The sequence below is a fragment of the Excalfactoria chinensis genome, chromosome 2, assembly GCF_039878825.1.
Source record: "Excalfactoria chinensis isolate bCotChi1 chromosome 2, bCotChi1.hap2, whole genome shotgun sequence".
NCBI lineage: Eukaryota > Metazoa > Chordata > Aves > Galliformes > Phasianidae > Excalfactoria > Excalfactoria chinensis.
Window position 1 is genome coordinate 140,299,859 of NC_092826.1, and position 19,853 is coordinate 140,319,711.

The window sequence follows — 19,853 nt, forward strand, 5'->3', positions numbered from 1 at the left end:
AACACAAAAAAATGTTAGAAACCAGCAATTGATAAATGTTTTTCCACCTCGTAACAAAGCTGTATAACCCCAGATCCCATTACCAGTTAAACCAGTTTTGACCCCCCAAAAAGATAAGTATTAGACCCAACAGGCCAGCATGTTTGTACCTTGACACAGTCAAAAGCCAAAATACAACTTTCCATATGATAAGATCTCAGAGCGATGGGATATTTTGTTGCCAGTAAATTGACAAAAAGAAGGGGATAAGAATGAATACGCTAACTATGTTTTTATCGATTATATTGGTATACAAAGGCCTCTTCAGACTTTTCTGCAAAATTGAAGTCTATCAGAAAAGGCATATTCCAGAAGCCTAAGTCATTTCAGACACTGAAGAGCGTCACACAATGTTCTATCACACAGTAATTCTTCACGTGGATGCATTCCCCAGAAGAAAGCCAATGGGAATTTGCAACATTAATCATAAGAAAGTGAAAGGATCACAAGGTTCAAAACATTGTTTAAGCTCTGCTGGTGAGTTTCCATACACAAAGTACAATGTGCATTTAGCCAAACGTAGTTTTTTACTACAGATATGTATGGAGTTTACCATCAGATCATCATTAACACTCCATATCTTCCCAACATTACTCTTAAATACAATTCTGAACAGGTTGCACATGCCTGACTCCTGAAGAGGATAAAATGCTATCTTTGTTCACTGCATGTGTACTATATACCATGACTTTCTTTTCTGGTCACAGAAATGCATCTTACCTGACCACAGTCAGACAGAGAGCAAATGATTTTATATACCCTAATTTCTTTGGAAGCTTTGTTCATATGATCAAACCTCAAGACTGGAAAATAAAGTCTTAGTAACATGAAATCACATAGTCAAAGTGGGGAGGAGAAGTTTAATTTGTTGAACAATAGCAGGATTTAATACTCCCTGTGATTAGAGATGACTAACAGTAGTCATGCTCTTCTCACCAGCTCTTCACCACTGTATATGTTGAATGGGAGGCACTGAGGAGTTCATCACGGACTGAATGGCACTATATGCAGAAAGCTGAGAAATTCAATACAGTCATGCAGATTGCCCAAGAAAAACAGCTCATAATAACTCACCATCAACTTTCTGCAGGTTTTTAATCCTTTTTTCTTTCTTTTTTTTTCTTTTCTTTTTTTTTTTTTTTTTTTCTTTTGTCTGTGGGAGCCTTTAAATGATCACAGGTAAGACAAAGTTCCTCCAGAAACCTTACAAACTTCTATTGCTATATATATCCTATGAATTTATATCCCTTAATGATCCTCCACTGACACTTCATAAACAGTCTATGGACTCTGAAATCTCCACTGACTGACAACTACTGCCATAAGCAATTATCTCTGAAACACTATTGATAAATAATTTAAACCAACAGGCTTGATGAGTTCCTGAGTGGCCAGTCTGATCTAGTGGTTGGCAACCTTGCCCACAGCAGGGAGGTTGGAATCAGGTGACTTTTAAGGTCTCTTCCAACCCAAGCCATTCTATCTTTCTATGACTTTATATGAAGTAAAGCTGTTCATATTTAAGGAAGGCTGAAATGAACTGGAGGCAAGACTAGTTTGAAGAAGAGCAAAAGCAAGCCATAAATTATTTCGATTTGGAAATTAGAAAAATGTTTCTCACTGCCAGGAGTTTTACAATAACTTTTAAGTGAGTGTGGAAGATGAGAAAAATAAAATGGTTACTAAATTTTAAAGGGAAGGTTTATACTTACAGTGTCAAAAAGAGAAAGATGTGGGTATGCAGGTGTCCAGCAGTTTACCATAAGCCAGCAATATGCCCTGGTGGCCAAGAAGGCCAATGGTACCCTGCACAAATGGTTGACCAACAGTTGACCAAGCATTGACCAGAGGTTGACCAGCGATTGACCATGAGTCAGCAGTTTGCCCTGGTGGCCAAGAAGGTCCATGGTTCCCAGGGTGCATTATACAGAGCATGGCTAGCAGTACAAGGAAGGTGAATCTCCCCTTTGCTCTGCTTGGGGAGGCCACATTTGGAGCACTGCACCCAGTGTCGGGCTCCCATTTCCAGGTGGACAGAGAACTGCTGGAAAGAGGCCAGTGGAGGGCTGCAAAGATGGTGAGGACCTGGAGCATCTCCCAATGGGGACAGTCTGAGAGCCCCATTGCTGTGAACCTAGAGAAGGTTGAGAGGGATCTGATCACTTCTGATCAGTATCTGAAGGGTGGGGATCCAACAGATGGGATCAGTGTTTTTTCAGCGCTACCCAGTGATTGAGCAAAGGGCAATGGGCATAATCTGGAACATAAGAAGTTCCACATGAATGTGAGGAAAAACTTGGCTGTGAGGGTTACAGAGAACTGGCACAGGCTGCCCAGAGAGATGATGAGTCTCCTTCTCTGAAGATATTCAAGACCCATCTGGACACAAACCCACGCAATCTCCTTTAGGGAGTTGCTTTACAGAGGGTTGTACTAGGAGATCTCCAGAGGTCCCTTCCAACACCTACAATTCTGTGATTCTCTAACATTCTATTATTGGCCAAAATATAATTGTTCCAGCTGGAACGAATGTATCTAGAAACAGAAAGTGGCCTGCAAAAAAACCTGTTGAAGTCATTCCCCTGAGCTGTGGAGCACTTTGAAATCCATTTCTCTATCACTAGTATATCAGTTATCATTTTAATTGGTAAAAACTCTGCTGGATCTTTGGAAAATAGTTGATTCACAAAGGCTGATGATCCACACCCTTCTTGTTACTTCTGAAGAAGACTGAGAACCCAGTTGTGCTCTGAGTACAAGAGTAAGGAGCTGCTCTACATCCCTATCTATCTGAAAGGTCTTTCCTACTTGCCACTGATAGAGGACAAAGTCCAAGGAGAATTCCTTTTTACAGACATAATCTCAAATTATCAGTCCAGTCACTTCCTGCCCACTTCTGTCATTTAGTAAGTAGAACTAAGTATGCGGTTGCCACACTCAGCTCATTTGTTTCTATGTTCAACAGCTGCTGAAAAGAAGGAGCTGGACACCAAATACAACGTGTGAGTTTAACTGATTGCAACTTTCTCCCTTCTCCCACCACCACATTTTAACACCTGATTTTCAGATGCAAGTACTTACGTAAAGCAGTGTAACTTGGGTACATTTCCTGTATGAAATACAAGCACCGACAACTAAACACATACAGGTGAAGGCAGAAAGAGCTGAGGTCACCAGGCGACAAGGAAACAAGCCTTCTGAAACACACATCTTAGCTTTCATTTTGGGATGTTAATTGTTCTGTCATATCAGCACATCAAAAAGTCAATAACAAAACAGTAAATGCTCACAAAAGATGCAGAACAGTAAGCTCTTGAAAAGTTACAAAAATGAAGAAAATTAGACTAGAAATACATTATGGACATGGTAGAAAAAATGGCTCAAGGAGCACTGCACACTTTTGTTTCTCTTTTAATTACATAGTTAATAACATATGCCTTTCTAGCTCCAAAATATATTTCACAGTGGAAATCAAACAAAGCACTGTTACACTCAATCAATATTTACAGACACCTAGAAGCAAACCACTTTTGGGTTTCTTCCATTCCGGAATGAAGAGACATGGCAGCCACTGTGAGGGCTGGCTGTGCGCGTCCAACATTTCAGTTTACATTCACAACATAAAGATTTCTGAGAGATCAATTTGTGCGATGGCATCAGAACCTGTTTTTGATAACTCTGTACACCTGAAGCGTGATCTTTCCAGTAACAGTGAAAAAGTCAGACTGACCAAGGGGAACAAGGCTGGGCCGGATGTGGCTCTGGGCAGCCCAGTCTGGTGGTTGGCGACCCTGCACATAACAGGGGGGTTGAAATGAGATGATCTTTGAGGTCCTTTTCAACCCAGGGCATTCTTTGATTCTATGAACAGTTTTTGCAAGCATTTCAATACTTTCAATAAAAAGAAATCATAATAGAAGGGGTTGTTTGTATAATATAGTACATATTAGGTACGTAGAGATATATTAGTTGTTCTCATAAATTCAGTGCTGGTGAAAAGTACCAAAGACTTCAATTTGTTCAATGAGCAGTAAACACCAGGATTCCAATGGCAGAAATTTCCTCTCCACTGCCCTCCAACTTGCCTTGCTCCAGAGCACTGGCTCTCTAATGGGCAAGTCCAAGTCTTTGGGACTATCAGTCCTTGCCCTCTCTTGCTGAGAGTGCAAAAACAATAATAACAGTAGTAATAATGTGCTGAAGCCAAACTCCAAGCCAAATTGAAGTGTTTTTATTCTAACAGTAGCAATGTTTTTCTGTACTGCTTCTAACATAGCTGAGGGCCCGATCTCCATTGTGCATGACTGAAAGGTGGTTTTGGCATTGTGGACAAATGCCCGTAAGGCACTGGACTGAGATCCACCAACTCAAATTTCAGAGCACTGCAGAACAGGAAGTAAAACAGCAGAATCCAAAAGGAAGCTCAGAAAAATCCTCAATCAAAATAATATTAAACAAAGAGTTTCAAAATGAAAATTATAGGATACACATTCTTGCTCTGGACTGAAACATGAAAAAATTCTCCAACCAGATACACTTACTTAATTATTTCTTTTTCTCCCAACCCCTCCCCAAAGTTTTGAATTTATTAATGCTTGAAAATTAGCCACCAGCTATTTGTGCAAAACATACTTCTAGGATATGTATTTTTAATAATACACTTGGAATACTGTCAGTACAACTCCTTGTGAAAGGCCATACTACAGAAAATACAAAACTAAATATTATCTGCTCATCTAATATTAGATAATTCACTTCCCAAGTCCCAAGTATTCATATACCCCATGGATCTGACTTCGCCATTCTCCCACTTCAGTGTCCTTCTGGCATGCAAAGAGTTCCCTGGAGAATTCTATCACATAGCAGAATATAATGGGACAGGAAACTCTTATCTTTCAGTTACTTCAGAGATTTTTGGTGCATGGCCTGGATGAAGGGGAAAGATTCTGCTCTCAGAGCAAGACTTGCAAAAAAGGTATTTGTACCATCTAACTCCCATTTAAATGTAAGTAAGGTGATTAATTTATTATTATTTTTGCTGGTTCTCTGTGCCAGGGTAGTTTGCATCTGACTAGAACATAAGCATCTTAAAAGAATATAAACCTGTACTGACATGAAGTCAATATCAACATTTCTGCCTGTTTCAAATTACTTTTACATTCAATTACGCTGCTACAACCAAGAGCAGAGTATGTCCCATAAAGCACTATGTAAGAGTTCAGTATTATAATTAATACTTCTTTTGCAACTTCCTGACCTCTTTTTTTTTTTTTCCTTTTAAAAAAATAAGGAAACTATTGTTATTCTTAAAAACCTGTACTTAAAATGACATTAAAACTTCTTTTTTACCCAAACTAACAAAAACCAGTGAAATTAAAAGTTCAGCTCAGAGTAACATTCTGAACCATTCTCTTTTCTTTTTCCATGATCAAGCTCCAAAGAACAAACCTGAATTTTAAATTTCCTGGTTACTATTAGTTCCAATTCATACCCTCACATTTAAAATGTCATTTTCATATATTTTTTAAATATATGCACACACATACACACACACACACATATATATATTTAGATATATATATATATATATGCATATCAGTTCATAAATCCAAAATGAAGAGTGAGCTAGTACAGTTATCAAAGCCTTATGAGCTGTACAAAGACTTGTTAAGAATTGACATCATCGACATTCGGCTGAAGTAGATGTGCACCAGTCGTGGCTTTAACTACAAGGCAAAGTTGGAAAGAACCTTTCAGGTTTTCAAAGAGAAACAGTAAGAACACTGACGTTTAAACAAATGAATTATCCAAAGAGAGAGAAAAACACCAGATGTGGGAAGTCATCCAAAGGTTTCATCCTTTCTTTCCATAACGTCTTATTGTTCGGTTTGATTGCTCAGCAAAAGCAGACTTTTACGTTCCAAGATGATCGCGCCAGATCCCTCTCATGCCTTGCAGAGAAGAACCAGGACACGTAGAAGTCAGCCAGGTTGCAAAGGCACCACACTGTGTGACAGTACTACATAAAAACATGCTGTGTTTGGACATAGATGCAAAAGGTTCAAGGTTATCTGGAGGGAAACGCTGTCTCGGAACTGGCTTCTGTTCTTAAAGTGGGAAGGAGGGGTTATTTTTATTATTCAAACAATTCAGTCAATCCATCAATCAACTCTCAGTCTACCACTGCCAAAAATATAGGTATATCTCAACTACATGGCCCTTTTAGAAAACTCACAGCTTAGCTAGAACATAAAGCATTCTCAGAAGCATCCCTGGGTATGGAGAAAGTCAGCTGCTCCCATTGGTCTTGCCTGGAGTTCCCCCATTGTCTGATGACAGCTGTACAGCTTTACATTGGCACAGCAGTTCCTTTAAGCCCACTGGGTATGTCTGACTGAATCCAGCCACAAAGTTAATGTTCTGGTGTTCTTCCTGAACGCTCTGGTATGATTAACGCAAGCATGTTAGCTCCATCCTAAGACTCAAAAAAGAAACACTGCAGAAATTCACATGCCGAAAGTCAGCTGATGGGCTAAGATATGTTGGACCAGGAAAAAAAGAGTGAAAATACAAAACTAAATGAAAATCAGATTGAAAAATAACCAGTAGGTCCATTCACGGATTAGGATTGGTTTGGCAACCAAAGACCAAAACTGCACAGCAATCACTTGTTACTTTTGACTGACAACGGATTACTTGCAGATGCTCTGAAATGTAAATCACTGAGCAAGTGGGCTTGGCCTGTTTTTATCTTTTAAATATTTTTCCATTAATGGCATTGAGTACAGTTGTGTATTTACAGTGATTGTTAAAAAGATATATATATACACACTTCCTTCACTTTTTTCACCTCTACAAACATCAAGAATGTTCTGGAGGTAAGGAAAGGGAAGAGGAAAGGGAAAGGGAAGAGAGATGGGAAAGGGGGAAGGGAAAAGGGAAGGGAAAGGGGGAAGGGAAAAGGGAAGGGAAAAGAGAAGGGAAAATAAAGGGAAGGGAAGGGAAGGGAAGGAAAGGAAAGGGAAGGAAAGAGAAGGAAAGGGAAGGAAAGGAAAAAGAAGGAAAGGGAAGGAAGGAAAGGGAAGGAAGGGAAGGGAAAGGAAGGGAAGAGAAGGAAAGGAAGGGAAGGGAAGGAAGTCAACACCACCACCAAAACAATGTTGTGGAGTTTTTTTTTTTTGTTTGTTTGTTTTCTTTTTAAAGTGATGGTTTTTGGTTTGCTTGTTGATTGATTTGTTTTCCTTAGCTGCTCATGTCGCTAGATTCTCCGCATTTATGCTGGACATCCGAATCTGAGAGCTGCTCTTGCTCAGAATGGAGAGTTGTGTCCCCCCGTTCACTCCGCTGCTCGCTAGAGAAGGATGACGATGTTTGAAATCCACAGCAAAATACCGGTTGACTTTCCAGCTCCTCCATTTTCTCTTTATTTCTGATTGCACCTTTAGGGAGAAACTTCAAAAGGTCATTTTTTATGTACTTAGCCGCTCGAGGACATGCTGACAAGTTATCAAGTTCAGAAAAGAAAAAAAAAAAAAAAAAGTCATTTTGAAGGCTATTAAATTCCTTACTTCAGAGAAACCTACAGTGATTTCTGTATGTCTGAAAGAGTGCCAAGCATGTTGTGGGGAGAGCAACCTGGGTTCTAAGTCTCTGACTTCAGATAACTTGGGATCAGCCCACAGGTGCTTAGAAGATGTGCTCAGTACTAACCCAAACACGTTTTTTGAGTTAGCTTTCTGGAAAAAATTATCCCATTTTCATCAGTGGCCAGTAGCAAACATATAAGAAAGAGCCAAAGATGATGGATAGTAATCAAATAACCTGTTCACAAAGATCTGTCACCTGCAGTTAACATATACGTGTCCAATGAAAACTGCCTGATGTGTTCATCTCACCTCTAAGTAGACAACAGCTCTTGGGTCCATGTACATCTATGAAGCAGTCCTTTCCCTGGAGCTTTTTTTTCATGGGCACAGCAAATCATGCACAGTAAAGTAATTTGTGTCAGAAGTCCAATTAGAAAATTAATAAAAATGAAAATTAATGAATGCTTTGATTTTTTCTGCTTTCCATTTATCACGGATTTCCTGATGAACTTTCTAGGTGAATACACATGTGTACGTAAGTACAGAAGATAAAAAGGACTTAAGATAAGAAAGATTGCACTGGCTGGGACCAACATTTACTCATTCATTTACTCATTTCTAGCAGTATTCTGAAGCATATTTAGGAAGGAAATAACATAAGAACTGACAAATGTCCTCCTAACATTTTTTCCAGCCTTCAAAGAGCTCATGTATTAAAAGTTCTTTTCCCTTTAGCAGAAATTTCTAGATTTTTGTAGACTAACACAGTTGTTATAATGGATCCACATATTCCAATGTGCTGTACAAGTGCTCTAACAGCATGGGCACTAACTGCAGGGAGGAAAAATCCAATTGGAAAACTTATGTTCTCCTTCTAGTATTTCTAGTATTCTTTTTGTTGTTGTATAGATAGGAACAGATTAGATAGAGCATGGAAGTATCTACCTGGGTTAGTTTGGTTAAGTACCACTTCCCCAAACCAAACCAAAACATCAAAAAAGAATAAACCACAGTGGTTACAAGAACACTGACACACCATGCAGAATCTTTGAAGTGTCCTTATGTCAAGATTAGTTTAAGATCAGACTTTCTGGCAATTCTTTGTGTGTGCAGGAAAGATAATACATGAAACAACAGGTTTGGGCAGGAAAGATAGATATCCAGAGCTGCCATCTGGTGGAATATGAATGCAGTCACCATGGGAACTACAGGAAGACATGATCCAGAGCTCACCTAAGCTACATGGAGCCACAAACACTGCTCATCTACAAGTCCTTTCATGGTCTTCCTGACTATGCCCAGGAGCGAAGATAAAGTATACATATGTTATCTGAACTCAATGAGATTGTTATCTGAGAAGGAATCTCTTGGATAAAGAAGTTAGAACCCCACTGGGCTAAAGACCACCTATTATACATTGTATTGGAGCAAACATGGAATATCTACTGCAATTAAATTGGTAAAATAAATGATCTCAGTCTTCCTAAGTAGAAAAACAGAAGGTGGTTTTATTCCTGCTGGACTGCACAACAATTCTGAGTGCATGGAAGAAAGAATGGATGAACTGTATGTATACCCTTTTAGGCAGAATTGAGTAGGAAGTATTTTTCCATTAATGGAGAAAGGATTAATCTTGTTCATTTAGTTCAATTAAGAAAGTCAGAATAATTTCAATTTGCAGATTCAGAACAGGTGAATGAGAAATTAGGCCTAGTTAAAACTAGCACACAAATGTACACAAATACATGCAACCAGAAACAGTTTCAGGCTTTCAGAAATTCAAAGATGGAGAACTCTTCGTAAACACTACTTTAAAGTGTAGTTCAATATATTATGAAATATTGACCTAAGCTTAACTCTTTGGCCCAACAGGAAGGTAAAGACATAGTATTGGTCAATTGCATGTGAAAAAAGATTTTCATCTCTCTACTCATCATGGTCTTAGTCACATTTTTTAGAGTCTAGCTTGCAATCACAATGATAAGGGAATATGTAACATGAGAAGCCATGACAGAAGCACTCCCTGTTATCACCTCTAAAGCTGCAGTGCTTTAGAGTACTGTAGAATTAAAATAGACAATATCAGCTAGTTGAAATCCATGGAACGAAGGCAAGACAGAGTGTCTGGGGATTGATTCATCTTGTTAGAACTTTAAGCAAGGAACTAGTCAATTTACAGATAAACACACATCTCTGGAAGAATATTAGTTTAAACTGATTTAAATTACACTTTGAAGTGAGATAGAGAGTCTTCTAGAAGTTGTGTTTTGTCTACATAGATTACAAAGAGAGCACACAGTTATTACTCCAAAATGAGCTGTTGAATACTTCTAAACCTAAGCATGCTTGAATGCTGTTCTAGAATTTTAATATTTCCTAAGCCTTCATTTCTTGTTAGAAGTGTATTAAAACTAATAGTGATCTGTTTCTATATAGCACGAAGCCTGATGGAGGTCAAGAACTGTTTGGACAATGCTCTAAGACATACGGTTTATTTTTTTGTGTAGTTCTGTGTGTAGCCATGCAATGGACTTGATGACCCTTGTATGTCCATTCCAAGACAAGATATTCTATGATTACACAAAAAGTGTCACTTGTATATAGCAGAACAATGAAAAATAGCATTAGACTTTTGGTTTCAGGGTCAAATACTTCCTTCAAGAGTGGGCAAACTTTTTGAAGATGGTCAATAAAGCAAGGCTGTCTACACTGTCCTTCACTTGTAAATAGAAGAGTTTGTCAGGTGACACAAAGTGCCCAATCTTTATTTTGTGAGAAGAGGCCTAAGTGACGCACTAGCATGGTCAGATTGGCCAGGATCCTCTTAGAATTAACCACTTAAATAAGATGACTAAGTTAGGAACCTCCTCATTTATTTGTGTAGTTAATCTGAAGACAGGAGCACCTGCACAGAGAGTCAGCTCAGCCAATATCTGAGTTTCTCTTTCAAGACATTTCTATTGACATTAGGACTCCTGGGAAACAAGTCACTTAACAAAATAATTGCCTCCATTAGAAAGCATTAGTCTGAGCCTTGAAATGCCAGTGTTTTGGTTTGATAAAGACATCATGCATCCCCCTTCTTTTGCCGGGACACTGTGAAATTCATACTAAGATATGAAGGAATATGTAGATGATGATTTACAAGGAGGGATTAGAATAACAGTTAGTCCCACAAGGAAATGGGATGGGGATGGAAATAGAGATGGTGGGATGAGGGAGGTTAAATATTAAAAGTCTTACCTCCCCGTTCAAGAAACAATAGAGAACAGCAACAACAAAACCCTAGGTAAACAGGAGAGAAAAGAAAAACTAATTCAAACCCTTCAGGAAATGCTGGATAACAGCTGGAGTTTAATAAGCAAACAAAACGAAGCATACATGTAAGTGAATAAACACGCGGTCTGAGAACTATGCATGCACAGTCAGAATAACGAATACACAGATTATTTTAACAAAAGCAGAATTCACTGTATAATCACCTGGAAAGATCCCAGTCCCAATTCAAACACTAGTCTCTCCCGCTTACTGACATTTTCCGGAGAAAAAGCAAAGACCGTGTAGTGAATTCCAAACAAGGGGATAAGCAGTAGTGTAGAGCGAGCCAATCTCCTGTTACAATAGAGTGAAAGAACTTTAATGCAGTCTTGTAATAAACAGCATGCACTTTAATTAAAGCAGAAAACAAAGAAACTATTTCATCACTTCCCTTTCAGGAAATATATACACCATATAATTATACAAACAAATATTAGGCATTCACATTTGTTCCCTAATAGTGATTTCACGCACACTGTAGTTTGCTCCCTCTTCCTCATACTGATACAATTATGGTAAATAAGTAATGTGTTGTATTCTGTACTGTTATTTTGATTTGTATTATTATAAGCAGGGATTTCTTTCTTCTTGAAGAAATTAATCTTGGTATGGGATTCAAACTACTACCATAAAACAATAATAAACCTCCCATGAGACTGCACAATTTCATTGGAGGATTTGCCTGGGGGGGAAATAGTACTGATTTTCTTCAAGGTAGTTAAGCAGCTATACGGAGGACAAGGAAATCTAAAAAGCCAGGAAAAGCCTCAGAAGTGCTCCACACTATTTTCAAATTCAAATATTCCATTTGCTTACATGTTATGGAGCATACTGCAGACTGATTTGAGTTGGATCATTACATGCTTGAAAATATCCTAAAAATTATGCAGTTTTCTTAAGAAAAAATGAAGAGATATTAATATCTGAAGGAATCTTGATAACATCTCCTGTTATTTCCAATACTAAACAAGAAATACGACATCAGTTCATTGGTAGTGTCCCTTAGTCATACTTTGGACACTTATGATGAAAAGCACATCACAGACCTTGTACCGAGATGGCACTAAAAACAAATGATGCTTCATTAAGATGCCGACCAAATTTCAAGTCTGGGTGAAAGTCTCCATAAACAGGAGAGCACAGTTCTCACACATTATCACATTAAATGTGGGCTAAAAGCTTTTTAACAAGAGAAAGAAGAAAGCACTGAAGTGAGCTGACATACAGAGTCTCCATCTTTGGTGCCCTCTGAAATAAATTACACAGGAGTAACCTAGCGCAACAGACTGAGAAACCTTTCAAGGTCTCTTCTAGGCCTCATGCTCTATGAACATGCAGTCAGATTAATGAAAAGGAATGCTAACACTGTGAAAAAGATAATAGAATGCTATCTCCATAAAGGATGTAAAGAATATAACAGTTTCTTAAACTAGTAATGGAACACATAGAAATCAAATGGAGGTAGTAAGCTGAATAAATAAGCATTCTTTCTCAAAGTCTACTTCAGTTCAGAATTAATTACAACAGTAATTAAAGGACAAATGATACTTCGATTCAAATGTCACAACATCACTGCGAGTTAGTAAGCCTTATCTCTGCAGCCATAGGGGATTCATTTTGGGAAAGATGCAGAGGAAAGCTCTTTCTATAGTCAGTTTTATGGCATTAATTCTATCTGATTAGTCACAGAATTAGTTTGTAGGATCTTGAAATACAATGTCATCATCAACTTATTTGAGATGTTGTCTTCAACAGCATCCCAGAAGTCATGAAGAAAACACATGAAATATAAGAAGAAGCGCAACCTGAAATTTGTAGATGATTAAGATCCATCATTTAGTGATTCTGTGGTTCATCAAAAAGAAAAGAAGACTTTAATAACAAGAAAAAAACAAGATGTCACTTGTGGCTGTGCTGATGCTGCTGAACCGTGTTTTTCTAAGAGCATTAGAAAGAAAACAGAATTAAAGCAACTGCTGTGAGATGGGTAAACTTATGTACAGTGATGAAATGAGGATGTTAAAGATAAGAATACAATGAAATTCTCAGGAGTGCAACAGGAGGATGGCATCCTCTTGATTGGCATCCTCTTTACCTCCCATATTCTTTCAGACAAAGAAAGAGCCTAGAGGATAGATCTGAGAGTGCTGAGGACAATAATCATTTAATGGGGTCGAAAGGGAAATGTTTGGAAGAGGTGTGTTCTCTAAAGGTGTGGAAAAGCTTTATTTACACTCCAATAGGTTGAAGAATGTTTCATAGTTACTTATTAAAAACTATAATAATAATAATAATAATAATAATAATAATAATAAGTATATTGCAATTTTTCTTGAGGCAGATGCTCTACTTTGACATCCATTAATTTCCTAAAGAGAATCTTACAAATTAGACTCCCTCCAATGGTATGGAAAGTACATTCCAACAGAACTTAAGTCTAAAACGTTGCAGATATCTTTATAGTAAAACAAAGAGAAAATAGAAAGGTCATCTAACTTTGACCTGTCTCTGAAGGAACTATGCATTTAGTTTGCCATTGCAAATCCACATTTTTTCAGGCGACTGCTGAAGGGCTTATGGATGTTACATAGAACACAACTAGGAATGAACTGGAAATCAGAAATGGAAACTCATTTCATATTGCAGACTAGAATTGCCAGTGATTTCTACTAAATGTTGTAGATTGCTCCTATTCCACATTTTAAAGCCTGATTCTAGAAGACGTTATAATGTTATGATCTAAATGAATGTAGTAACTAGAGTTACTGTAATCTAAATGAATGTAGTAACTATGCCTCAGATGAACAAAATAAATACCTTGAGACACTGTGGAATAGGAAACAGGTACCAATTAGCCTGAATATTTTCTTCCAGCCTCTATGAATGTGCCACAGCAAATGTATACAGATACAACTGAAAGAAAATCTGTTTTGGATATGCTAGGATGTTATCCAGCATGAATGAAGGCAGCTACCAGAAAATACAGGTCTTCTACACCAGGGGGACCTGTAGCTCCAGAAGTGATTGGGTAAGCAGAACCGTGGTTTTAGTCTTGTTTCCATCACTGAGATAATTACAGCTTAGAGCAAACTCTCCAGATATCCCCATCACACTGAAGCTGTGTCTTGTGCCACTTCTACTGGGACTGGAGGTGCATCCATGGGGCTAATTGCGAGTCCAAAAAACTGTGTCTTCCATAGACTGTCAAAAGAAGCAAAGTATCTTCAAAACCACAGCCTCTGAAAAAGGACTGTGTACTTACGCTATTTGGGAAGTAAGAACTGTCTGGTTTAAATGTTATGCCTTCAGTGGGATTAATTTGGCCAAACATAAACTTTTGGAGTGATGAAATGAAGGCATGTGGTGGTCGTGTCAACAAGGTTTGGATGTACACAACATAGATTTCTGTGCTTAAATTATTAATGCAATGTCTTTAAGGCCTATGCAGAGGAAAAATGCACTTCCAAGGCATAGTTATTGTCTGTTACAGATGCCTCTTTAAGTAGCAAATCCTGTTACAGACTCCACTAATATATACTGAATGCATCTATTTATCAGAATGCATCTATTAAAGTTATTTAATATTTTTAGGTAAATTAAATCTACACTTGCTTTCCCCTTACTGTCAGTAAGGGGAACAGGCACTTATGTGTATGAATGAATTATCTCCCTAAGGAAGGCCTTAAAATACCCCACCCCACGTTTCTCCACTGACTACAAAGGGGACCTTGAATGAATTTGTGACATGAATTGTGATATGTAGACTTGTAATGTTTAAATTAGAAGAGTTCTATGACTTGGTACTAACTTGGTAATGAATACATAAAAAATTTCTAGCAGGAGTGTTTCAAATAGAAAGATAAAGAACAAAACATGAAGACACAGGATGCCATTGTTAGTATTATGCTTAGGAGATCTCCTATTTAATAAACCAGAGTATCTACTTTATCTAAAGGATGCTAAGATCAGTTAAAGTGACATTCAGGAACTTCAGGAAGGGTCTTGACAGATATGTGTCCCATCTGGAAGCTTAATTACATCGACACGACTTTTGAATATCTGAGAAAACACCTAAATAGAAAATAGATTGTGACTTAATTCCTCCATGCATAAATCACATCTTCAGCCCAAGGGCTTGAAAAGCAGTGGAGAGTTATGGAGATTTTCATTCTGGGGTATGAAAAAGATGATTTAGTTGTGTTTATGAGAAGGGCAGAGTTTTTTTTCTGGCCTTCTGTGGAGGTTGAACTCCTCCTGCTGTTCATCAGGTAAAGAATTCCACCTCAGGGAGTTGTCAGTCCTTCTTCACATGAAGTCGGTTTCCCTGCAAAGGCCCAACATGAAGCCTATAATTGCATCATGTTGCAGATTAAGTGATGGAGTTTATATTTTAAAATTATCTCCTCCTGAACAGACTTTTTATTTTTTACCACTATTTCTGCTAAATTCAAGCTTCTTTCCATAAAGAAAATGGACCTGCCGACTGCTTGTCTATTTGTCCTTATTTCTTTTCTCTGCTTTCGCACGCTATCAGATCGTTGACTGAATCTTTTCAGCGTCTTCTCTGATCCATTTCTTAACTACCTTGAGGAGATGGAGAATCATAAACAGCAAATACCGATTTTCATGCTTGAAATGGGCTTTGTTAGTGAGTTGACTAATAAAATAAGCAGCTGCAAGATATCAAATATATTTTTTTCCTTAATGACATCAGCAAATTCCGTTCTTCAGAGACACGCTGTCCTTGGGGATCACTGGCAGCAGGAAATCCCTGAGTGCTGCTCTGAATTCATAACCATGCTGTACAATTCATGAGGACATCCACTGGAAAGCACACAATGTAAAGAGATTTCTGGAAGGTACCCATCTCATCTAAGTGAGTCCCGTGGGCTTCTGGCACAAGTAACAGAGAGTAAGATGCACAATGAGAAAGTGATTAATTCTTGCCTCCAAACTAATACATTTCTTTCACTTTTCTAGCTGCCTTACCCTCCATAGGCAAATCTCTGCAATGACTTCTGACTAGACACTGAATGTTAAGTTAGTATATTAAGTTAATATTAAATTAACCATAGTTTATCTTCATTTCTGGCTGTATACTGTCAAAACTTTACTCCGTTCCACAAAAGTAAGATGTTTTCCACCAGCTGAGAGTCTGATCCACTCAAGCCTGCTCTACCCACGTTGTCTAGAAAACTTTGGGTGAAACATTTCCTCCCAGTATGACCAGAGATCAACACTTTCCTGTATAATAAAGAGCAACTATTAATAGTTTCTATACAGGCACCATCCAAAACCATAAGAAGCATTAGAGATCATTAAAAAATTAAAAAAACAAACAAAAAAAAAATAGCCTTAAAATCCTTGATCATGGTGCATCAGCAAAAGCACAGAGTAACAAAAAAAAAATCTACATGCAACAAGAACCAAAGGAGTGCTTGTTCTCCAGTTACTACCGCTCTGCTCATATCAAATCATTTACTTGCAACATGCGTCATACAAACACAGTAATGTCACAGGATTGAGTACACTTACAGGGTAATGGTTGATAGTTCTGACATCTTGCAAGAGTGCTGGTTAGCCCTCTTAGGCTTACAGTAGCATTTCTGAACGCAGCTGCTAAATATGACAAGATTAGCATTTTTTTCAGCATATTGTGAACAGGCCAAGGTAGGTCACTTTCAACATATTTCATGAGACAAATCACAAAGATGGAAAGCGGACACGACAGGATGGAATCACAGCACAAACCAGCTGCTTGATTAAAGCGAAAAAGAAACAAATCGACGTAAAAATAAAATGCACTGGCAATTGGGATGCGCTGGCTCACAGACAAACTGAACAACCTGGAGGCAGGCGGGCAGTGTTACGCATCCACAACACACACGGCCTTTGCAGTCCGGTAGTGTACAGAGGGTAACAGAACAATGTATTAAATGAAAGTTGAATGCACGCTTGTGGAGAACGTTTAAATATAACATAAACTTGTAGGATGGAAACTAATCTAAGGTGAAGTTAGATCAGCTGTTCTTCATTTTCACACATAGGTACTCATAGTGGTGTGAATCTCTTTTTAAGACTCCTAGCCAAGGGCATCACAGCACTTCTTTGCTCAGCTTTCTTGACGTATGAGCTCAGGATGCAAACTATGTCTCATTGCTGATTCAGAGGTACCTCTTATTTCTGTCTCACACACTAAGAGAGGTGGGGTGATAAAAGCAGCAGCTCACACAGTACGGACCAGGACCATGATCCTAGCATGCTGCACTCCAGAAAGGGCTGCTATGGAGTATGGTATGTTTACATTTAAAATCAGCCAGACAGATGCTAATCTGACTTAGCTGTCAAGGAGGGTAATCTTGAAACACCAATGGAAAGCACTGTGAAGGATGTGAGGGACAGAAATTTCTCAGCTGTTATGACAGATGAAAATTGAAAATAGGAATTTGTTATTGACATTTATGGGGGCATTTTTCTTGTTTGTTCTGTTTTGTTGTCAATCTATGGTTAATTTGGCAGGATTCACCGCAAGGAAGGCTATATGTCTAGGTGAGCTCAACGTCCATGCTCCATGGAGAATCATCAAAGAGAATACATAGTCAAGAGAGAAGTACGCATATGTTGGTCAGGATATATCTGCCCTACTCTGGACATCCACTTCAGGATGGGATGGACAACAAGGTCCACTAACTGCCCTGAATAAATCTCCATTGACTATAACAGATACTTTGCCTACAAGGCAAGCATCTGTCTTAACTCAGATAAACCAAACTCTGTTCTTGTTGCTCTGCTAATATGCATGGTCTAAGATTTGTGTTCACTCAGACACAGATGGAAGAAGCACTTTATAAGTTGAACTGTGAAATAAAATAAATTGAAGTCAAGCTTCAGTCCACTGTTAGCACTTTTAAGTAATTTCCATTTAATGGAGATTTTTGGATGTGGTTCTGTTTTTCCTTTGAGGTAATCAAAAACTGACATTATTATGCGATACTATAGCTGAAGAGCTGGAAAAAAAAGTACAATACTGTGGAATACAGCGATTCAGCAGACAGAAAAAATAATTGCTTTTCAATCTGCTAAAAGAACCTCTTTTATTGGATCAAGCTGAGAAAGTAAATACAAAAATGTCTGGTCCTTTTACAAAATCACATCAGTTCTGCAGTTCTGTTATCTTTTACAGAACCGAGCTGTGCATTAATTGATATTTGAGACTGACTGAAAGTGGGGATGACAGTTTTAGAGGAAGTTCCTCTTTATTATGATGGAGACTTTCAAAAGAGACAATGGATTTTGAGTGTCTCACTTTTCGATCCCCTCATCTGAAACACAGTTTATCAAAACAACTATGACCACCAGAGCTGATCAGCATGTGCTGAGAGATAAAGCTCATTAAGGTCTATTGTGGCACATAACTGCCTGAAATCAACAATCATTTTTAACCACCCCATCAGTCATGGGGTGCTGTAGTGGCATGTTTTCTTCAATGACATTCTTAAGTTGCAGAGGTGATCTGGAACAATAGAATCTCCACTAATTAAGGCCCGTTCCTTTATTGATTGTGCTCTATTTTGCATGGTAAGGTTTGTTTTTCATCTTAACAACTAGCTTGATAGCATTTGTTTTTCTGATGCAATTACCAAAAGGTAAGACTTGATTCTGTAAATAACTACTAATCTACTGCCTATGAGGTTAAGTTCACATGTGGGCTCTTAATGGAAAACAGCCTGTTAAGGAAAATGCTAGTATTTTAGCAGGCTGTTAGCATTGCTTTCTGCCATTATCATCTCCATGTTGTTAGAGAGTACAAAGTCACCCAAAATCTTTTGAATGCAGAACTGACGGAAGTTTTCCTCTCCCTCCCACCTCCACTTTTAGTTCTTCTATTTTTTATGTATTTTTAAGCAAAGTTGAAACACTGATGGAAATAAAATGAAAAAAAAAAAAAAAAAAAAAAAAAAAGAAAAAAAAAGAGACAGAGGAGGCAGGAAACAGAAAGAAGAAAAAATTAGTAAAATAAGAGAAAAATTAATATACATGAGACTACGGAAATCAAAACATTAGACAAATTAGGGCAGGATTCTCAGATCTCTGTAGGCATAGACATAATGGAACTGGTCACATCTAACTACATGTGACTAAGAAGGATTTGAAGCATTTCCTTTATCTCACTTAATCACAGAAAGAATTGAGCAGTTCCAGAGGTCGGGTTGACCTATGCAACAGAGGTGTCTAAGACATACAGGATGCATTGTCTTATGGAGGTGCCCTGGTCTCCCAGTTTGACCATAGACAACAACTAGACTGCTTAGATTAAATACGAGACTTTAGACAGCTAAAGGCAAACAAGCTGAGTCTCACCGCATGTGTCCTGTGCATGGACTGCAGCTGCATCTGGGAGGAAGAGGGAGGGTGCTAGGGTGGAAGGGGAAAGAAAATGTTAACATTCCCAGGATGAAATGAGTGACGCATGACGTGGCTGAAGACCATCTTGTCAGACTGAACACCTTGCTGTTTGGCAAGCTAATGGAGATGAGACCGTATATAAATTTGAGGTTGTTACAATTCAGTCAAGGCTTTGCAGGTTTCTCAAGTATGCTTAAGAGAGCTAAAATGAGAATGCTGTTTCAGAGGAACAATTATTCATTTCAACCAAGACTTTGTTGATACATAATGAAAAATCAGGGTTCTGGGTTTGGGTCATTAATAACACTTGGGGAATGGCAGTTTGTGGTTTTTCTCTGAATATACTGTAGGTAAAACCCTTGGGAACATAGAATAAACATAGAAATTAAAACTGCGTCTCATTAAGAACTTTTTTGCACCCTGCTCAAATACTTCTATGTAACCTCACTGTACAGGCACCTTGGGCACGGAAAAAGAAAGGAAAAAAAAAAACCATAAGGTGTA

At 38.2% G+C, this 19,853-nt stretch overlaps 1 protein-coding gene across 14 annotated transcripts in view; it reads right to left on the reverse strand.

The window, feature by feature from the left end:
• Positions 1–5,319: 5,319 nt before the first annotated feature.
• Positions 5,320–19,853, reverse strand: part of ADCYAP1R1 (ADCYAP receptor type I) — a 125,435-nt gene continuing 110,901 nt past the window's right edge. For 3 of the 14 annotated variants that reach the window (XM_072329938.1, XM_072329939.1, XM_072329940.1), the window contains exons 14-18: positions 19,305–19,358; positions 16,479–16,562; positions 11,108–11,237; positions 10,869–10,910; positions 5,326–7,491 (exon numbers count right to left, since the gene is read on the reverse strand). In XM_072329938.1, the coding sequence (XP_072186039.1) occupies positions 7,282–7,491; positions 10,869–10,910; positions 11,108–11,237; positions 16,479–16,562; positions 19,305–19,358 (520 nt within the window). In that variant the 3' untranslated portion in view covers positions 5,326–7,281. Of the gene's footprint in view, positions 7,492–10,868; positions 10,911–11,107; positions 11,238–16,478; positions 16,563–19,304; positions 19,359–19,853 lie in introns of all 14 variants that reach the window. The other 11 variants (XM_072329944.1, XM_072329945.1, XM_072329946.1 and 8 more) reach the window with 6 other exon arrangements.